Source organism: Euleptes europaea, chromosome 15 (assembly GCF_029931775.1).
Source record: "Euleptes europaea isolate rEulEur1 chromosome 15, rEulEur1.hap1, whole genome shotgun sequence".
Taxonomy (NCBI): Eukaryota; Metazoa; Chordata; class Lepidosauria; order Squamata; family Sphaerodactylidae; genus Euleptes; species Euleptes europaea.
In genome coordinates this window covers 48895248-48917549 of record NC_079326.1, presented here as the reverse complement: position 1 = coordinate 48917549, position 22302 = coordinate 48895248, and the positions used below count along the sequence as shown (strand labels likewise).

General features: G+C 46.1%; 1 protein-coding gene across 1 annotated transcript in view; it reads left to right on the top strand.

Annotated features, from left to right (window-relative positions):
* Positions 1 to 17470, top strand: part of PARD3B (par-3 family cell polarity regulator beta) — a 578916-nt gene extending 561446 nt beyond the window's left edge. Inside the window, exon 23 of the mRNA XM_056861663.1 lies at positions 17110 to 17470. Coding sequence (XP_056717641.1) covers positions 17110 to 17470 — 361 coding nt within the window. The remainder of the gene's footprint in view (positions 1 to 17109) is intronic.
* Positions 17471 to 22302: the final 4832 nt, after the last annotated feature.

The following is a 22302-nucleotide window of genomic DNA, read 5'->3' as shown; positions in this document are numbered from 1 at the left end:
CAAAGTTGGCTACTGAATACTTGAAGGAACGTGACCTCCGCAAGAACCTCCAAGGGTGTTTTGTTGCCTGGAGTTGAAATTTCTGTTCTTTTCCAACCACCTTGGTATATATGAAACACCTTTATATGAGCTTAAAGGTAGGAATACCGAATATGAGCCATAGAAGCATGAATCATAACTCTACACTTGAGACTTAAGGAACAGCAGGGATTGAAATATCTAAATAAACCAAGGAGAAAGCTTTATTTTAAAAAGAGTGTGATCGTCCTTAGGAGCTTTAGGTAATGTTTTCCCCCACTGCAAGATGAAAAATCAAAAGGCATATTTCAATCAGCTCAATTGAGTCACCATGTCTAGAAATGAAAAGTGGAGGGAAAATACAAAGTCGTTCTGTTTCTGTATCTTAGCTATTTATTGAGGTGTGATTCTTTTCTTTTATCACCTGGATTGTAGCTCCAGAGGTAAAGCCTTGGCAGTGGGGGGGGGGGACCAGTCAAGAATGCTTTGATTTAGTTGAAAGATGATTTAAAACATAAAAGCTCCCTAATAGCATTAATAACCTGTTCTTACAGTGTTTTATGCAGCCTCTAAATATCAGGTTGTGTATTAATAATAATCCAGTATTTGAATAGCTAGAACCTCTGCTCCAGTTGTTACTACTTAAAGAGACTCTCCCTAATGGCTTCTATTATTTGCTGAAAATCATTTTAACAACGCAGCTGACTGTTCATTGTGCTTTAAACTCGTTTCATGTGTAAAATTAGAGCTGATTAAAATATGGTTTTATATGACTCCCAAAGTGCTTTACAGAAGGCTTGGACTGCAGTGAATGTGCAGGTGAGAGGAAGAATTGTTACACGCATTGCCATGATTCTTATGTAATTCTATTCCTTAGAATGTTCCACTAGCACTACCTTTGTGTTGTAGAGGAGAAATTTTCAATAAAGCCAACAAAACATAACCATATAACTGATAACCCTTTTTATTTTGAATAAGAATGTTCTGCTTGGCCATATCTGCAAGTAAAGGTAATCATATCTAATTGTGCACAGCAGCTCCAGAATACAGATTCAAAAATCCAAACAATGGGGCCATGTTCTACAAACTTGGGACAGCCCCCAGGTTTGCACAAAAATCCAAAAAAAAAAAAAATGGTGAGGGGATCTTAAAATGGCTCTAAAATGGAGAATACCACCGGAGAGCTTGCATAATTATGGATGGCACTGAGGAGTTGCCTGAAACAATAGCAATATTGGTGATTTTGGGCCTGCAATGGCACTGAAAGTTGAGACTACAAGGGCAGAAGAAAGCGAAAGCTGTAAGGGGGACAAAGCAATGTGTGTGGTGAGGGAAAGGGTGAAAAGTGGCAAGGGGGTAGGGAAAGGGGGTTAAAACACGGCAGGAAGTGAAAAGCAGAAAGGGGGTGAGAAAAGGTAGCGAAAATCTAGCCAGCCCCTGTCTCCTGGGTGGCAGGGGAAGGCAAACATGCAGCACAAAGCCTGTCTGGGTGCTTTGTGCTTTAGTTCTTTTGATGCTGCCTTCAGCCAGCTAATGGGGAGGTGGGAAAGCATGCCCCAACCTCCCCATCAGCCAACTGATGATGCCGGCAAGAGAGTTGGACCACCAAGTATCTAGGATAAGTATTGTGCTACAAGCTAAACCCTCATGTGGTCATTTCTGATCACTGTACCTTGAAAAGGACATTGCAGAGCTGGAAGAAGTACAGAAGAAGGCAACCAAGATTATTAAGGAGTAGATTTCTCTTAGAGGTCCATCTTCTAGACCAGAGTTTGGCAACTATTTCTTTAACAAGAGATACCTTTGGTCCATCACAGTCAGTACTGTCAACTCAGACTGGCAGTGGCTCTCCAGAGTCTCAGGCAGAGATCTTTCACATCACCTACTACCTAATCCTTTTAACTGGAGATGCCGGGGATCGAACCTGGGACCTTCTGCATGCCCAGCAGATACTGAGCCACGGCGCCTCCTTGCGCACTAGGAAGAGCAACAAAAACGAGGCTATCAGCTAAGCAGCACAGAGAAAAATCCTATGAAATAAAACCTTTTAAAAAAAACAATACCTAGAGCAGATCTTTTCTTGGATCTTCTGAGGCATGCATGAGGTCCTTTGAAGCAGCTAGCAAGTTACTGGTAGCTCACAAGCTATTTATTGGAGACACCCTTCTAGACTGATTAGAAAGTTCAGCAACTTACGAGGTGTTCTGCCCATTCTTCTGAGTTATTTTTTCCTTCAAATCCTCAGTCTAGGCTGAAATGAGGAACACAAGGCCAGAGAGAGAGAGACCCCAAACCTCCGCCTAGAGTTCTCCTTTTAATAGCTCAAAGGAATGGTAGCACAAAAGGCGTGTCTACTTAGCTCGAGTCGGGGGCTCGTGGTGCCAAGAGGTTAATGACTCTCAAAGTAGTATGCGGTGTCAGATAATGTGTAACATGGAAAACGACACATGTTGTTAATTTAAGTAGCCAGCCATTACAGTCTGTTTAAGACCCCTTTCAGTTTTTGAAAAGGTCACAAAATAGCAGCTTGTCGCTCGAAAAGGTCCTTTAATTCCACACACGCCCTCCGAGAGGAGAGGCGCGATTTGCTCGAGGTGACCTGAATGTGAAAGAGAGTCCGTAAGCTAAGGAAGGTCATCCGAGCAAGCGCTTTCTCATGCCGCTCGGTCCAAAATCTATTGTGTCGTGCGTGAAAACCTGACTCTTTTTCATGGCTCTTTAGATCGTTGCTGAAAGTTGGCCGCCATGGTGTCCAGCTTAAGTATGGGGTGGGGGGGGGGTCTTAAACAAAAGATTAATGACCTGTCCCTGTGCTTATGTTGGACCTCATTGTGGTGGGTGTTCTATCCATCAGTGATCGAAAGCAGTGAATACAGCTTTCATGAACCAGGGGTTCACTTTTTCAACTTTCTGGTCTTTTCCTGTGCTTCTCGGGGGGGGGGGGGAGTTCTAAACAGTTTTTGGGCTTACAGCTTGCTCCTACTCAGGTTTGTGTAAAAGTCCAACTTCATTCAACATGACTTGCTTCCAAATAAATATGCAGTGGGTAGCAGGCTTACAGTGCCCTCCTAAGCAGAATTACACCCTTCTACGTCCATTGAGAGACCCTCGTGGCGCAGAGTGGTAAGCTGCAGTACTCTGCAGGCATACGCTCTGCTCACAACCTGAGTTCAATCCCAATGGAAGTTGGTTGCAGGCAGCTGGCTCAAGGTTGACTCAGCCTTCCATCCTACCGGTCGGTAAAAATGAGCACCCAGCTTGCTGGGGGTACAGTGTAGACTAGCAGGGAAGGCAATGGCCAACCACCCCATAAACATAGTCTGCCTAGTAAACGTCGGGATGTGACGTCACCCCATGGGTCAGTAATGACCTGGTGCTTGCACAGGGGACTTTTACTTTTAAGTCCATTGATCTGAATGACTTAGAAGGCTGTAACTCTACTTAGGAAGGCACTATGAGACATCTCCCACCCGGCCCTGGAGTACTTTACATCTGATTCCACTGGCCCTAGTAATGATTTGGGGGGGGGGGTTGTCCATCAAATCAGTGCCGACTTATGGCAGCCCCATAGGGTTTTCAAGGCAAGAGTTGTTCAGAGGGTGTAGCAACTCCTTGGTGGTCTCCTAGCCTGGTAATAACTTGGGCTGACCCTGCTTAGCTTCTGAGATCTGACAAGATCAAGCTAGCCTGGGCTATTCAGGTCAGGGTTGTTGTTGTTTTTTTTTTTAACGTTCACCTAATTGTGGCAAATAATTCTGCTGCAATTATTCTCCATTTGTGCGTGGTTTCTTGCTTCCATATGGGAATGGCCATCCCATATTCCCCTGCAGTGAGCCTGGAATTGAGGAAGCATGGAGTCTGCAGCATTTGACATAAGACACCCTAGACAATCATTATGCTATGGCAGGATACAAATAGGTTACAATTAAATCCAGGAACTGTCTATGCAGTTCTTTAAAGCCTGTCCCCCCGGGATACAAGTACTTGATTTTCCAGCTGAAAACACATTTGATTTAATATCAGACTACTGCTTCAGGATACTAACTTGTTAGTTCCAGCAGCAAACCAGTTATAAAGTCCTGTATATTACATAGAAAAGATACAAGGACTCTTTTCAGGAACAGAGGAGTAACTCCCAGGACCACATGCAGAAGAGGACGAAGCCCCTGTATCTTTCCAAATAGTCGATGTGTGTAAACAAGAGAATCTCTTTCCCACAGTTGTTACAGGAACACAGAAAAGAGTGGCCAAGTTTATCGATTTTATTCCTGAGTCCTTAACATCAAGAGTTTTCTCTAGAGGCTGTCAGAGAGCCATTGGATCAGTGATTGGTGGTTTTGTTTTCAGTCGGATGGCTCTCATTTCCTGCTTCTTGTTCCCAGCATGCCATAGGACAAACCCTGAACTATAACTACACCTTCAGCAAAGCATTCTATACAGGACATTGACAAAGAGACCTTAAGCACAGGATATAGAGGCCAAGACCCTCCCCGTTGCTGCCTCCTGGCACTGGTATTCAGTGCTCCATCTGTATATGATGAAGAGTTCTGTTAAATGGGAAAGCTTACGTACATTTGTGTTAGGTAGTCGTAATAAATGGCTTTTGTTTTTGGAGTTTGCTGTGTGTCTACTTTCCAGCATAGTGTAGTGGTTAAGAGCGGTGGTTTGGAGCAGCGGACTCTGATCTGGACAACCGGGTTTGATTCCCCACTCCTCCATATGAGGCGGAGGCTCATCTGGTAAACTGGATTTGTTTCCCTACTCCTACACACGAAGCCAGCTGGGTGACCTTGGGCAAGTCACATTCTCTCAGCCCCACCTGCCTCACAGGGTGTCTGTTGTGCGGAGGGGAAGGGAAGATGATTGTAAGCCGCTTTGATTCTTCCTTAAGTGGTAGAGAAAGTCAGCATATAAAAACCAACTCTTCTTCCTCCTCCTCTTCTTCTACCTAATTTTTTCTGTCATCCAGATGCTAGACTTCTCATTTTGTGGGCAGTGCATTCCTGAGCTTTGTGGCGTCCGGGGGCGGTGTAGCTGGGGCGCCACCCCACCGCCCCCAAAGCGGTTTCCTGACCACCCTACGTCTTTAAAAAGCCTTTTAAAAAGGCTTTTTAGGGAAATGGGGCATTTTCCCCCATTGAAAACAGTGAGGCTGCACCAGGAAAAACCTAGCGCAGCAGCGCAGTTCCCGGGCTGGAGGGGCTTAGGAAGCTGATTAACATCGGCTCTTCCCCAGGAATGCCCCCCACACACATGCGCCACAATTCTCTTCTGGGATTTAGGTCCCAGAGAGATTGCGATGGGGGGGGGGGCAGCTTGCAGCACCGCGGCACCCGGGTGCCAACGGAACTGACTCCACTGCCAGCGTAAAGTGCCTCTTATCACGGAATAAGAGCATACTGATGCTGGCGGTGGGGTCATGCCACCTCCAAAGAACTTTCAGCCCATTTATCTGGCTGTTAGTCTAGTGTACTCAGTAATAGCCCCCCCCCCCACAAAAAATTGACAAGCTCACTCTGTTTTCCTGGTTTGGAACAGGAAAGGATGCAAATATATTTTTTTCACTCTGGCGATGAACAGGTAGTGAACGCAACATTGGTGGAACTGCAGCCGAGCGCAGTCATGTGACGGAGCCTGCTCTCCGTATCATTCACCTTTTTTGATCAGGGCCCCTGGCTCGATTTACACCGCCCTCAAATATTAAAGAAACTTCTGCTCTTTGCGACCCAAAGTAAATACGGGTAGCGTAAGTAACGGAGCCTTTTTCCCCCCTTGATATTTTTTCCCCCGTGCGGTAACTTAGGCCATCAAATGATCATTATTTTTTATGGATCTGTAAAGCCTAGAGAAGTCAAAGCTATGTAATGCATAACGTTACCGAGTGGTCTGCTAATCCCGCTCAGCCACAGGCGTGCCTGGACCGGGGATACGAGGTCTGGAAACTGGAAACCCGACACGGCAGGAATTCCAAACACACGCCACAAACTAAAAACAGCTCTTACAGCACGGCACGTGCTACGTGAGAACCTGGGATTGTCCAAGTTTGCATTATCTGATTTTTCAGCCACGCATTGTTGATAAAGAACAGAAGCAGAGAGCACCTTTGACCGGCCCGGTGTGGGGTAGGTGTGCTCGAAGTAGACTGGCACTGCTGGACAGCTGTCTTCTATGGGGCATCGGCGGTGGCAAAAAGCACCCAGCCTGGTAGGCTGCGTTTTTGCCATAGTGTTTGGGTTCCAGCCATTTTCAAATGCGAGAAGCACAACCCCCCTTCCATAAATGTTGTTTCGAAATGACTCAAACAAAGGCCATTTGAGGAGGAGCAGACCTGTGTCGGAGGCTTCCAGAGCTATAAAATTGATTTTAATGAGCCTTGGCCAATAGGGCATTCCCTGCCTGCACGCAAGGGGCTCCCTTTTTTTGTACTTAAGGGGCTCCCCGTGGATGTGTTCTTTTGTGTCGGCCCAACTTATCAGTGCCACCCCCTTAAAAAAGTAAAGGTCCCCTGTGCAAGCACTGGGTCATTTTTGACCCATGGGGTGATGTCACATCCCGACATTTTCTAGGCAGACCTTGAGCCAGCTACCTGAAACCAACTTCCGTTGGGATCGAACTCAGGCCATGAGCAGAGCTTTGGACCACAGTACTGCAGTTTACCACTCTGCGCCACAGTGCTCCTGCTACCCCCTTACCCAGAGGAAAACCCCTTTGAGAACCTGGGCCTTCCTCAATATGAGTTACTGGAAGTCTGGCAATGTATATTCAAGGTTTTCGTGACTCACTGGTGAGTCCCAGAACACTGTTGAGGAAAGAAGAGGAGGAAGAGTTGGTTTTTATATGCTTTCTCTACCACTTAAGCGAGACTCAAACCGGCTTACGATCACCTTCCCTTCCCCTCCCCACAAGAGACCCCCTGTGAGGTAGGTGGGGCTGAGAGAGCTGTAACAGCTGTAACTTGCCCAAGGTCACCCAGCTGGTAGAGAGCAAGTGCTCTGTGCACCTTTGATGGATTAGTATTTTCTGTTGTCTCCACTCTCTGACTCCAAGCTCTGTCCTTGGGCTCACAGGACCTCTTCACCATACTGAGCTCCACCTCTTGTTTGTTCCTGAGCCCAGGAGGCCCCACACCTTGTTGGATTTGTGCCTTGCAAAAGTTGGTAGTTTTCTCTTGGATCCTACACCTTCTTTTCACTTTGGATCCTATGCTCTTCTTTGTCTCTTCTCTGTCTGTAGACGAGTGTGTTCCTCTCGCAACGGTAGGGTTGCCAACCTTCAGTTACTAACTAGAGATCTCCTGCTATTACAACTGATCTCCAACCAATAGAGATCAATTCCCCTGGAGAAAATGGCTGCTCTGGCAATTGGACTCTATGGCATTGAAGTCCCTCCCCTCCCCAAACTCCGCCCTCCTCAGGCTCTGCCCAAAAAAACCTCCCGCCGGTGGTGAAGGGTAGGGTTGCCAGGTCCCCCTTTGCAACTGACAGGACGTTTTTTTGGGTGGAGCCTGAGGAGGGTGGGGTTTAGGGAGGGGAGGGACTTCAATGCCATAGAGTCCAATTGCCAAAGTGGCCATTTTCTCCAAGTGAACTGATCTCTATCGGCTGGAGATCAGTTGCAATAGCAATAGCAGGAGATCTCCAGCTAGTACCTGGTAGTTGGCAACCCTAGCGAAGCAACTCTATGTAACAGGCGCTTTTCAAGAGCAAAAGTGAGAAGAAGTGCCTACCAACAGAGGAATGCATGCTCTGGCTAGGAGGCCATTTATATTCCATCAAGAACGACAGCTACACAAAGATAAAAGCCAAGGTGTTTTTTCTGAACAAAGTTACCATGGCTCTAGTGACAGGGTTAAAAAAGAAGAAACAATAGCTGTTGGAGGATCTCTGATTTTCTATAAAAAGCAGCATGGGTGGAGAATTTTTTTTTTGAGCTTTGCATTAATTCCTTTCTCTTTCTATAGTTTGCTGAACTTCACTATTATTTATTGTTTCTGCAGCGTTTTCTAATAGGCAAAAGTATTTACTGAGTTGACCCTCTCAAGCCTTCTGTTTTTCCAAATGGGGAAACTGAAGGTGAGAGAGAGCGGCTTGCTGAGTCTGCACAGTGACACAGGTGGGATGTGACCTCGCGTGACCCCTCTTCAAGATCAAAGCTCCTGTTTCTGCCAGACCATGTTGGCTGCAGGCCACACATAGCAGACATGACTTGCTACTCTTCATGCCCAAATCCATCTGCACAGATGGCCTGAATAATAACTGTGTGACAGCAAGCCGCAACCAACTCAAGGGGACCTTAGGACCATGGGGTTTTCAAGACCAAGAGATGAACAGAGGTGGTTTGCTATGGGTTGTCTCCCATCCAAGTACTAACCATGGCTGACCCTATCAAACTGAGACAAGATCAGCCTAGGCTGGGCTATTGTGTGTATGCAAATTACCATCAAGTCTCAGCCAACTTACGGTGACCTTGTAGGGTTTTCAAGGCAAGAGACTTATAGAGGTGGTTTGTCATTGCCTTCCTCTGCATAGTAACCCTGGTATTCCTTGGAGGACTCCAAGTACTAACTAGGGCCGACCCTGCTTAGCTTCTGAGATCTGAGGAGATCAGGCTAGCCTGGGCCATCCAGGTCAGGGCGGCTGGGCTATTAAGGTGCCACAAACGGTTTTAGGTATCTCTATAACTTTCAGCCCATTCCTGAAATGCGCTGGCAGCCCTACCCAAAGGCCTTAGGAGGCCGACAAAGGTCTCCGCCGGTGCAAGGGCCCACACCGCCGGGGCCCAGAAGGCGCACGCCAGCATTATTGGCCCCAGTGCCGGCATACAGGCCTGGACGCCGGTCCCTGGCCACCGCCACAGTGCCGAAACCTGCTTAGGAGGCAACGCCGCTGGGTTGCCTCCTAAGCCCGGTGCAGGCATTTCTTTCAGGAATGAGCTGTTTGGTTTGGTGTCTTTCATAAACTCTCACGAGACCTGCTCTTGCTAGTCATGGGAAGTGGTCCAGTTCACATGATCTTTTTAGCACGTAATGCATGTTCGAGTGGTGAATACTGTAGTACAAGTCCAGATTGCAGCATAATATCAATTTTGATTTCATTTCAAAATCTGGTTTGAAACTATACAAGCTTCTCATACCATTGTTATTTGGCTATCAAGTGGAAGCAGAATTGAAACTCTGGTGTTCCACGAGGTACTTAATATTTCTCAGCCCCACCTACCTCACAGGGTGTCTGTTTTAGGAAGGGGAAGGGAAGGTAATTGTAAGCCGGTTTGATTCTTCCTTAAGTGGTAGAGAAAGCCGGCATATAAAAACCAACTCTTCTTCTTTTTCCTCTTCCCTATTCATGCCACAGGTGACCAGAGAGCTAAGGTTAAGCCTTTCTCCTTATTCATATTACACAGTATGTTCCCCACATGCCTTCTGGAGTGGCCGGGTGTGCAAATGTCACTCAAGACGAGTTCCCCAAGGTCACTAATGTTCTCCTTCTCATTGTTGGTCTGACACACGTGGGCAGCTTGCGGGGCACGGGTCACTGGGCAGGCGTGAACCTCCCTTCTGAACTCTGCGCCCTCCAGGAGACAACAAAAACAGAAGAGGAGGGAAGAAAATTCATTAGGACCTCCTTGGAGGGGACCATTTCGGCACAGGAAAAACACAGCATTGTTTTGCTTCTGCTCAGAGAGGGTTGCAGAGGTAATGGATCTGAACTCGGCGTGAGTGTTTGGTTAAGTTGGTTTTTAGGGAAAGTTGTGACGTGGCGGACTTCCTGTCAGGTCAAGTGAAAGCGAGCTGGTTCAGCAGGTTTACGCTTCTGTCATTCTGTCTTTTATATCAATCTTCCACAGAGAAAAAAAAGTACTGGGGATATATATTAGTTAATATAGCAAAGTTGCACAATCAGAGAAGCGTACAGTAAATAAACTCCAAAGGAGTCTATTGCAAACTTCAAATTTATTGAGGTAGATTCAATTCACGTCCATGTGGCAGACAAAAGGAGAGAGAAAAAGCCTAATCTCAAGAATACTGATCCCTATTACAAGTGACCAGCTAATCTGGCAGCACGTGTGTGGAAGTAAGATGGCATGGCTTCTACAGGAGAGACCTGTAGATGCATTCTGCTCCTTGCGGGTCCGTGAGGAAAGAGAGAGGACACAAAGGGTACAGGAAGAGAAGGAGGAGTCAGAGAGAAGCTCCCAGTTTAAGACAAAGAGAGGCATTTCATTTAGTATGAAGATCACATATGTACATCTAGAGCAATATAGCATGTGCCCCTCCAGTGTCCAGACATGCTGAGTTGCCCTACTCCAGGGGTCCCCAACTTTTTTGACCCAAAATGGCTGCCTTGGGAGGTGGACCCAACTATAAAATGGCTGCCATAGGAGGTGGAGTCAACCATGCAATGTCAGGGAGTGAGGCTATGTAAAACTCCACTAATAACTCTTCAACGTTTTAGGCAGCAGCTTGGCTTAACAGGATGCCTTCTAAAATAAATGCACACAGTAACACAGTGAAGATCCTTGTTTCTGTTTCTAAGGCAACTTTTTGAAAATCTAAACAGCCAATCAGATTTCCAGTGGCCAATCAAAAGCCGTGCTAGGCAAAAGCCCCACCTGTCCTCGCCCACTTTCTAAAAATATTTGGTGGGTGCCAGGCACCATGTTGTAGACCCTTGCCCTCCTCCAACAAAAAGTACCTCTAAAATCTCTCCCCATCCACTTCCTCTGGTTTGAGCAGTGTGATTTGAGAGTCACAATCTTGGCCTGGTTTACACCTGCAGGAGAACGAGGTGGTAGAATGCACAGCTCCTCTTGAAACTGCACATGGCTATCCCAGGTTTAAATATTGTTTCATGCCACAAAGCCCCATGCGCGTAGCAAGCGAGCACAGCAGAGAGGGAGGTTCCAGCCCCGCTCTTTGTTTAGTATACTGGTTTTCTGTTTGCAGGGAGTTTTTAACATGGGGGTAAGGTTGCAAACTCCAGGTACTAGCTGGAGATCTCCTGCTATTACAACTGATCTCTAGCTGATAGAGATCAGTTCCCCTGGAGAAAATGGCCACTTTGGCAATTGAACTCTGTGGCATTGACGTCCCTCCCCAAACCCTGCCCTCCTTAGGCTCCACCCCAAAAACCTCCTGCCGGTAGCGAAGAGGGACCTGGCAACCCTACTTGGAAAGCATTCCAAACTGTGACACACACACACACACACACACACACCCCCAAGATTGCAGGCTGACCCTTCTGAAGGAGTTTGGCTTGGGAAATTCCAGGAGATGTGGGCACAGTGCCCAGGAAAATGCTCTGTAGACGGCAAATAATTTTAATAAAAGGCAAATTGCACTGAAGGTTTTTTAAATAAGGTTTTGAGTTTAGCCTTCTGCTGTATCTCCAAGAGTTCCATCTAATTTGTACGGATACTTTTCAGGTAAGTGCGGGGATGCTTGAGCTGTTTGATCCCGATTAATCAAGAAGTGGATCACAAGCATTCCCCCCGCCGCCAGCACCCCCTTTAAGCCTTTTGGGGTAAATCGCCAACTTCGGCAATGTACAAACGTTATCTGCCTTGAAGTGAACCTGTGCTCTCTCCCAGGGATTGCTTAGTAAAAATGTTTCCTGTTTAAAGTCGACAGAGAGAGAGGAAGAATTCCAGGCCTTGGACTTTTAGGGCCCGGTCTTCCCCAGAGATGTTTGACTTTAAAAACAGGACATTATAAAAGACAGGCCCTCCCGGTTCAGCGTGAGAAACTGCAGGCAAAGCACCGAACGGCCCGAAACCACCCTCGAAGACACTGAAAAGGGCTCCTGAGCCACATGTGTTGAGGTAGCTACAGTTTGTGCTCACGCCACTTGGGCTAGCCACAAAACATACCTTTCAACAGCAGATTGTACTTTGTTCACTTTGTAAGAAAGACAGCGAGGAAGAAGAAGAAGACTTGGTTTTTATATGCCGACTTTCTCTACCACTTAAGGGAGACTCAAACCTGCTTACAATCACCTTCCCTTCCCCTTCCCACAACAGACACCCTGTGAGGTAGGTGGGGCTGAGAGAGCTCTAACAGAGCTGTAACTCTGTCCTAGCCATGAGCTCCTTGGCTTATGCCTCTGGCCACGCCCAGGCTAAATACCTGCAACAGAGGGGGGACAGAAGCTCAGCCCTGATCGCACTCAGCTGGCAGAGATATTCCCAACCTTCCTTCCCTAAAGCTCATTTATGGATGTATTAGCAAGTAAGGGTCTGAGTAGTACTTGGATGGGATACTGCCAGGGAAAACCTGGGTTGTTATGCAGAGGCAGGCAGTGGGAAAGTACCTCTGTTCAGCTTGAAAACCCTACCAGGTTGCCATAAGTCGACTGCGTCTTGACGGCACTTTCCACCACCGAGGGGACAGTAGGCTTCCTGGCATTGTACTGATCGTTCAAACAGTGCTTTCACTGAGGTCATGAGTATTTTTTGGGATCACAACACCCTGATGTGAGGATATTCAGAAGAGCTGTGCAGGATACTCCTACATCACTACCTGATCATTATATTCCAGACATTTTGTGTTCATTCTGTGTTCATGGAGGAGAGGGCTATTCATGGCTGTTAGTAAAAATGGATGCTAATCATAATGCATACGTATTCTCTCCTGGATCAGAGGAGCATGCCTATTATATGAGGTGCTGTGGAACACAGGCAGGATAATGCTGCTGCAGTCATCTTGTTTGTGGGCTTCCTAGAGGCACCTGGTTGGCCACTGTGTGAACACACTGCTGGACTTGATGGACCTTGGTCTGATCCAGCATGGCCTTTCTTGTGTTATGTTTTTATGCACTATCTTGAATAAATTGGCAGGTGGGGAGGAGGCAGGCTTTCTATCAATAGCGTGATGGGAAGAAAAGCTAGTTTCAGCAGGCAGTTGAATGTCATTGTATGTTTTGCTTTTGTGAAGGACCGGCAGCTCAAACACAGCTATGATGTTCTTCCTTCGGAAAAACTCTGGATTCAGCCTCATTCCTCCCAGGTCCAAGTTCTTGAACCTCTTTTCAGAACTGTGGGCTGCCTTAAAAGACAGTAGAGAAGGTTCATCCTGGTCTAAGAGCGCATTTGATTCCCTGACAAAGGAGCCAATCTCATTCCTCCTTGACAGCTTATGAATAAAACCACTGAGGTGTTAAATAATAGAATGATGTGATCTCCCCTGATATGCTGAATGCCAGGCGGCCTCTTCTGTGCTCTAACCAATTGATACTATTTTGAGACTTTGCGCTCCCTAGGCACAGTGATATGCAGCCACTGTTGCTTGCAGCTTCTCTGACTGTCAGGGGTCCAGCCTCAGATCTCACACAGATGCTTGGAGCTGAGCTGGAAAGCGAGACCTTCGGTCTCACTTCCAACATAATGCGCTACTGGAGCTGCTGCTGCTGAAGTTATGGTCTTGTTCACTGTGCTCCTACACCATCAACCTGGGAGACTGAACCTATGAAGATGCCTTATGCAGAATGAAACCATTGGTCCTCCAAGGTCAGTCTTGCCTACTTTGATTGGTCTCAGTCCTAGGTCATTCACATCACCTGCTACTTGATCCTTTTAACTGGAGATGCCAGGGATTGAGCCTAGAGCCTTCTGGGGAGCCAGCGTAATGTAGTGGTTAGTAGCGGTAGTCTCTAATCTGGAGAACTGGGTTTGATTCCCCACTCTTCTACATGAGTGACGGACTCTAATCTAGAGAACTGGGTTGGTTTCCCCACTCCTACGCATGAAGCCAGCTAGGTGACCTTGGGCCAGTCACAGTTCTCTCTGAACTCTCTCAGCCTCACCTACCTCACAAGGTGTCTGTTGTAGGGACAGGAAGGGAAGGATATTGTAAGCCTGTTTGATTCTCCAATTTATACAAGGTAGCTCATAAGAACATAAGAACACAAGAAAGACCATGCTGGATCAGACCAAGGTCCATCAAGTCCAGCAGTCCATTCACACAGAGGTCAACCAGGCGCCTCTAGGAAGCCCACAAACGAGACGACTGCAGCAGCATTATCCTGGCTGTATTCCAAAGCACTTAATATAATAGGCCTGCTCCTCCGATCCTGGAGAGAATAGGTATGCATCATAGAAAAGCATAGCGAAGTTCGCTATGGAGAATCTAACCATGGCCACTTCGCTTTCTTCTCTATGGAGGAGGATGGGGGTGGCCCCTTCCAGACCCCATAACTTTGGAACCCCTGACCCAGTCTACACCAAACTTGGGGATTTTGAAAAGAGAGTCCCTTCAGGCTACCCATAAAATTTGGGACTTCTACCTGCAAAAATGCCCCCCCCCCCCGAAGCCATGAAAAGCCTCAAAAAGTCCCCATAAGCTTTAATAGGCCGGATTTTTTCGGGAAATCCAAAAAAAGCCGAATTCCCATATTTACTGGTATGGGAATTTGGCTTATTTTGGGTTTCCCCCCCAAAATCGGGCCCAATAAACCCAAACCTGAAATTTACTGATATGTTGTTGTTGTTGTTGCTGTTTTTGCACACCCCTATTCTGGATGCACCTTAGGAGATGCTTCATGCTTAATATGTCATTATATAAAGAGAGGACAAGCAACCGGGTGTTTGTCACGGTTTGAGCTCTGTTTCCTGGTGTTGTCGTTGTTTTTTAAATGGAAAGTCTTGTAAAAGTTAAGGCACAAAGGAGGGAGAAGATAAATAGATATTTCATAACATAATGGGAAAGCGCTAATGTCAGTTATTGATAACACTCCTCATTCAACCCAGAATCTGTTTTTTATCCTGCACGATCAAATCTAATTATGTCCACAGACTTGTTCAGACTTGCTATGTTCAGACTTGCTAATTCAGGACTTCAGCCTTTTTTTTACTGAACAGCTGGTCTGAAGAAGAGTTGTGGAAAAGTTAGAAGCTTGCTCTTGCTCACTGTTTAGTGAGATTTTGCAGTCACTTTACACATTCATTTTGCATCATAGTTCATGTCCCACCTATCTCCAATATATTGATCTCCTTGATCTAGTTGCTTGCTTGGATGTTTTTGCTCTCTCTCTTTTCCCCTGGCTGGATTGTTCTATTCCTTCCTCTTCTGTTGTCAATCAACATCTGTTCCCACTTCCTCTTTTAGTGGGTCTCTTAAGTTTTAACCTCTTCCTCATTTGACAAGTTGTTCTCCCTTCTCTGATTTAAGGAGCTCTGTACCACATTAAAGGCAGAGCAGAGGAAAGCTGTCTTCCAGTGCTTCAGTAGAAACAATTTTATGAAAACAAACACACAGAGATCCAGTCTCTCCCACACATCCCACAAAGACTGAGGAAGAAGGAAAGATCTGATTTCATCCGCACCTTTGAACGATCACATGTTGGGAATTATTTACATAAACATCCTCAATATGTGGACACAAGCAGATCCACTGATTGATCTGAATGTTTGAAGTGGTTCTTTACGGAGTGGGGCTGTGGCTCAGTGGTAGAACATCTGCCTTGCATGCAGAAAGACCCAGGTTCAATCCACAGCATAAACAGTTAAAAGAATCAGGTAGTAGGTGATGTGAAAGTCCACTGCATGAGACCCTGGAGACCCCTGCCAGTCTGAGTAGACAATACCGAATTTGATAGACCAATGGTCTGATTCAGCCGTAATGTAAGATATTACACTTCTTCTGCTTATAGCTTTTTCTGATGGACTAGCATGTGTATTTAAAGTGCTGCCAACTTATAGTGACCTCGTAGTGTTTTCAAGGCAAGAGACGTTCAGAGGTGGTTTGCCATTGCCTGCCTCTGTGTAGCAACCCTGGCATTCCTTGGTGGTTTACCTTCCAAATACTGACCAAGCCAACCCTACTTAGCTTCCGAGTTCTAACGAAATCAGGCTAGCCTGGGCCATCCTGGTCAGGGCATGGACTAACATGGCTACCTGCAATTTTCCCCCCTCTCTTCTCTGTTCATGGTGAATATGTGCTGTTGTACCTGAACAGCTAGATCTCTTTGACCAGAAGAGAAATCTGGCTGCTTCACAAGGTCCCACCTCTTATACCACAAGCTGGACTGAATTTATGGGGAACAGGGCAAAGAACATTTTTTTTAAAGAGGGAAAATGCATAAACTGCATTCCAAAAGTGAAGCCAGTCTGAATAAACATCACAGCAAACACACTCTTAACGGTAGATCCTGTCTTTCGCGTCTCCGAAACTGGTGTAGTTAACAGTGATCTCCAGAGCTAGTTAGTATACTTTCTGTAGTGGATGAGATATTGCAGTGTGAAGAGAACCACTCTTAATCATGTTCGACTTTGTGGCTGTTGCATTGACAGTGCCCTATAACCATAATTTATTCCATGTAACACTTATCCCAGCTTTATTCTTATTAGGGAGAATCCCTCATTGATGTAAATCCTGGAATTAAGGCAGAGAAAATGACAGCAACGGCTCCGTAATCCGCCCCCTTGGCGTTACACCCTCACACGTGTTGCTTCTCTCATGCGCCAGACCTTGTCAAATCCTTATTTACGAAACAAGTTTCCAAGCTGGCTCTGAGGTTCAGGCTTCTCCGCTCACGTTTACGTTTGTGTCTACATACATGTGCTTTCCCCCCCCCCCCCTCCGGAAGCTTTATTGGCAGTTGGCCCACAAAATACAGATACTATATGCTCATATCCTTCATGTTTTCTTCTGGGAGTTCTGAGCTTTCCGACTGTGGGACTCTGAGAGTTTTACGGGCTGACATGTTTGAGACAAGAAAATTGGGGAAATGGCTTTGAGGTGTGAATACTGGTGTGTGAGCCTTGTGGGAATTGCAGGGATGCGAACTGAACTCATCTGTTTATCCTCAGGCTAGATAATACACACTCAAGTGCACTTTGATGAAAAGGTCTTTGTTTTTCCACTATTAGATATGGAGCAGCAGCTGTTTTCACTGCGAGTTACCACCTTGTAAAGGAGCCTCAATGCAGGCCGGATCTTAGCGTTGGCATCCTGTGTGCTTTAGCAATCCAGCAGTGGGGAAACTTTCTAGTCTTTCTTGACTCACATGGGCTAGTTTTCTAGCGACGGTGGCCCTTATTTAGTAAAGCAATTATGGACCTTCTAATTACACCTCTCTCTTTTTTTATTCCCCCTTCCAGGCACGGACCTGTGGAGCCAACGGAGTACTTAATGGGGCTACGAGTCCCGTACAAAGAGAGAGATCTTCCTTACTATCAAGGAGGCCAGCCTGCGGTTCATCCCTCCAAAGGGAGCTTTTCTCGCCCCCAAGATGGTCCCAGAGCAACAGAGTTGTGGTATCCCCAGTATTACCCACCACAGCCAGTAGCCCCGCACAAAGGACCCCTCCGCCAAGACGTGCCTCCGTCACCCCCTCAGAGCCACAGAGTTCTGCCCTATAATGAAATGGGCAGAACAGGCCACCGTCAAGCCAGCCCTGATCAATATCCATACAGGCATCAAGATGCCAGGCAGAAGGACCCCTTGACTGCAGCTGTATAGCCCCAAATCAAACGCTCGTCGATATCGTATGAGGAGATTGGCGCTGCTGTATTAGCTGCTTCTGCTAACCTTGTCTGCCCAAGGAAGAGGTCCTTTCACTCTGCTGGATACGTTCCTAAACATATGGCAAGCTTATTTTGGAGAATAAAAGAGGTACAATGACTTTTAGATATCATGATGTATCAAAGATGATTTTTAAAAAATATATATATACATATATATAATATACAAAAAGTATTTGACCATAGAAGTTGGTAGATGAAGGGTAAGAGAAATTGCAGGGCACACCACTCAGGGCTATTTACGACTGTTCGGGCGCATATGAGTTGCCCGTCTTGCAGGAATCCATTTTGAAACTCTTTTTGGGGAAAGGAATCCTCCTCGTGCCACTGTGAGTGCCTCTAACACAGCAAACCTTCCCTTGCTAGGCTGTTTCCTGACTGGAGAATCTGGGATAAATTCTTCAGTCCCGAGATGTGTTTACAAAATGGCTTCATCGTGTCGGGACATGCATTCTCTTCGTCTTGCCTAAAGTTTGTCATGTGGGAAATCCCGCCTTTTCCTCTTTATCTTCTCAGGCATCTTTTTAAAATGGCCTGTGGGGATGTTCGTTTTCTATCCTGAAATTGGTTTGTGGCTCACATGTTAAGAATCTCTCTCTCTCTCTTTTTCTAATTACAAAGAAGACAGATGGACATATTCGGGGTGGGGAGAACTTAGTTCAAAGAAATATCCTACACAGCAGCACTGTGGGAGCTCCTAAAATGACACGCTAAAGGGCTCCGTGAATATGTTACTTCTTCAGACCTCCTTACTGTGGGGAATTTTATCCCATTTGGGGGGCAAATGATATGTCCATGTGTTTTTGTGTCCTTCTTAGGAGAGCTGGTTCTCTGTTGGTAATGTCCAAAGTGCCTGTTGGCATATCAGGTAACAGTGGCAAGCATAGAGGGTCAGCAAGTTGACTGTTTCTTGAGGCAGAAAATTTGGCCCCAATTCAGACTTCTGTTGGGGAGGGGGACACTGGGGTCATTTATACATGGGAGTTTTACCTGGGGCTCAAAAGTCGCTCGACCCACACTTTTCTGTTGCGAATCTATGCACCAGCAGTCACCCAGCTCAAATCAGGAAGCATTTAAGTCCCCACCCCTTGAAACGCTGCTTTGTAATTGGCTGTGGTGCTTTCTGTGAGAGAAATGTCCATTTCCCCTCTCCCTCCAGCGGAAACCCAAGTGCCGTTTTGCAAACCTTTTAAAAAAACAGAGCTCTCTAAAAGGAATGGGGGAAGAGGAAGAGAAACCCAAGCGTCCTTTTAAAATCCTTTACAGTCTGCTCAGAAAGAACTCTGAGAAATCAGGAAGCATTTGAGTCCCCACCCCTTGAAAACACTGCTTTGTAATTGGCCGTAGTGATTTCTGTGAAAGAAACTTTACCACCCCCCACCTCCCCTGTCGCACACTTTGGTTTATGCATGGAGATTTCACCCAGGCTGATCTCAGGGGAGATTGAAGAATCAGGTTATTACAGGGATGGAAAGACCCGGGATTTGCAAGGGCTGGGCGTGAGGTCATCTCTAATGGGCGGAATACTCATGCATAACTCCAAGGAACAACTGAGTCTGACTGGGGGAGAACATGAGTGAAAGTACCCATGCATAAATGACTTGGCTATCGACCTTGTCAGCAGCCCACTTGGGGAGTGAAAGTCAGAGCCTGGACTCCTACCATCTCCTTAAATTATCCTTCCCGCCCACTCATGTTCATCAAGGATAGAGCAGTAGTAGTTCAATACCTTGTTCAACTGCTGCCATAGTTCTGCAGACTGTCTCCTGAAAAAGCAAATCTTTTGATGCTTTGATGGGCTGGGCTGAAATTTAAGTGCCAATCCGTGGCTTGTTGCGTGTCAGGAATTCTGTAGGGCAACAGTTGGGGATGATTGGGGGTGGGGAGAAAGAAGTAGAGGCTTCTATTGTTTTTGTAAATATTATAATAATAGCAGAGAGATTATGGATAATGGAGAAGAGACTGTTGTGTGTGTGTTTTTTAAAAGAGACATTTAAAAAGAGGAGATGTAGAATGCAGAGGATGTTCTGATCTCTGAAGTATTTGCAAACCAGAAAATCAGAGAAGGCCAAGATCTACTCAGCTGCTGGAATCTATTTGTTAAGAACAGAGTTCGGGTCGGGGTGGGAGGGAGACAGAAGCATTTGTAGGGTGTTAAGAAGAATGAGGGTCCTTTACGCTCAGTCAATTGTTTTTTAATTTGCCACCCAATCTAATGAGGATTCTGCAACTTCGTTCAGCGAGGAATTTTGAACAGCTCCAGCGTGTCCTGAATCCCCCCAGCTCTGACTTTGGATGCTTTTCAAGGCTATTTCAGTTTCCGCCCTTTTCCTTTTGAGGGAGAGACCTTGGGCCCGGCCAGAAAATGTATTAGAGGATCTGTTGGTTTTCTTTTTGGTATGCATCAAATTAACAGGATTCATTACACAGGTCAACTCATAATTATTATATATCGCAGGAAGGGGTCGCCTACCAGGCACAACCATTTATCATTTACCCTTTTGAAATGGCTTCATTATACCAGGAGGCCTCTGGAGACTCGGCGCAGTGAATCTGTCACGCACACAAATTTGCATTGCTGCATTTCAGAGTGTCAGTTCTTGTGCCCGTGAAAGAGTCAGCAGCTTGGGATGGAATCTCCAGGCTCAAAACTGTGGTCTTGAACATTAGGAACTGGCCTTGAACAACCTCAGGTTCTTGTTAGCAGGTTCTGAACCAGGACTGTTTGTCATGTATGTCTCTGGCTGGAAATGAGGCTGAAATATTTTAATAAGAAAGAACACTAAAGCATCTATATGAATATGTTTTTACAGAGAAGTGTCAGTGTGGTGTAGTGGTTAAGAGCGGTGGACTCTAATCTGGAGAAATGGGTTTGATTCCCCACTCCTCCACATGAGCGGCGGATGGTAATCTGGTGAACCAGGTTGGTTTCCCCACTCCTACACATAAGGCCAGCTGGGTGAACTTGGGCTAGTCACACTCTCTCAGCCCCACCTACCTAACGGTGTCTGTTGTGGGGAGGGGAAGGGAAAGGTGATTGTCAGCCGGTTTGAGTCTCCCTTAACTGGTAGAGAAAGTCGGCATATAAAAACCAACTCTTTATTTCTTCTTCTATCATGCAGTGACTTTTCCCTGCAATTATTCTGTGACTGCTTGTTCTTATAAAAGTACCCCCCGTATGGTGAAATAGACATACAGCCACACAATACAATGTCTGTTTCAAGTGACTGTGTTTCTATTCTGTCATGTAGAATGCATTAAAAGAGAGAAAATATAAGAAATTGTCAGTTTGTGTTGACGTTTGCCTTGGAAGATGTATTTGCATGGATGCCCTGAAATCTCATTCATCCCACATTTAAATGGGAAGGTGACCCCACTAGCCCAAAATTGAGTGTGGCTGTCTAGTGCAGCCTATAGCAAAATTCCTTGTGCCTAACCTCTTTCTCTATACAGTTACTTCACAGCACAGATGTTGAAATTTGGCTGTGGAGCATACAGGTGGACTATTATTTAAGATCAAGTCAAGGAGGATTTGGGTTTGGATTGGAAACCTTTCCCTCTTCCCAAATGAAAATACATCCGCACAGACACACACACTTCTGGTACTGGTGGCCGGCAAAACTTCTAGGTGGAACAAGCACTTTGCTTTGGTAGAAATATAACCAACCATACATTGGTTGTTCAGTAGACGAAGCTGTTGATAGTGGAGGCCTTATCTTAGTGAAGTCACAATTAAGAGAAGCTTTGGAAGAGAAGCTCCTGACTTATAAATCACTGCCTGCTAACCCTTTCTGGTTCCGCCGTTCCCTTTGTGCAGAGACAACTGACAGCAGTTCAGGAGCAAGGGACAAATCTGAGCGGGGGGCCGGAAAAAGGCGCCCGGGTTATTTATGGCCTTTGAAACTCCCACTCCGTTGGTTCCTGGTAACCTGCAATTCCCGTCGGCTGCCGTTGCTCCATTTGGGAGAGCAAGGCAGGTCAAAGGGAGACCTTCCGAGCCATTAATCTTATCCAGTGGCTTATTAAACAATACTTTTGCTTTTAGATCGGTAGGAGCCTTCTTCCCACCCCCGTTTAGGAAAAATAGAGGCAATACAATATCTAGATGGTTCAAACTGAACCAGTAGCCGTGAAAGGGACACAGACGCTTGACCTGCCGCTGGGGACAGAAGCCAAAGTGGACGGCATATCATCCTCTTCAAAGTGCCATTAGACCGACCACAGGTTGGGGAGACGAAATAGCGGGCTGCTTTACACATGAACACATGAAGTTGCCTTCTACTGAATCAGACCTTCGGTCCATCAAAGTCAGTATTGTCTACTCAGTCCGGCAGTGGCTCTCCAGGGTCTCAGGCAGGGGTCTTTCACATCACCTTCTTGCCTAGTCCCTTTAACTGGAGATGCCAGGGATTGAACCTGGGACCTTCCGCATGCCAAGCAGATGCTCTTCCACTGAGCTACGGCCCTTCCCCATTTTTAATTGACTCATGGAGGTGTGTGTGTGTGATATATATATATCTATATGTAGCCCACTTCACTGCAGAAATGTAAAACAAACCAGCTCAGCACCATATTGCAGACAAATGTGTAGTGCACACATATCTCACAAGGTGCTACATCTGATGGATGAAAATATACCACTTGCAAAACAAAAAATCGCACGCGCCATTAAGAAACAAGTTGCTCTTTTTTTCCTTCCCCCGTGCCCATATGTTTTGAAATATTATGGATCTGAAAATACCCTTTTTTGGTAGTCACAAATGCCTTGCA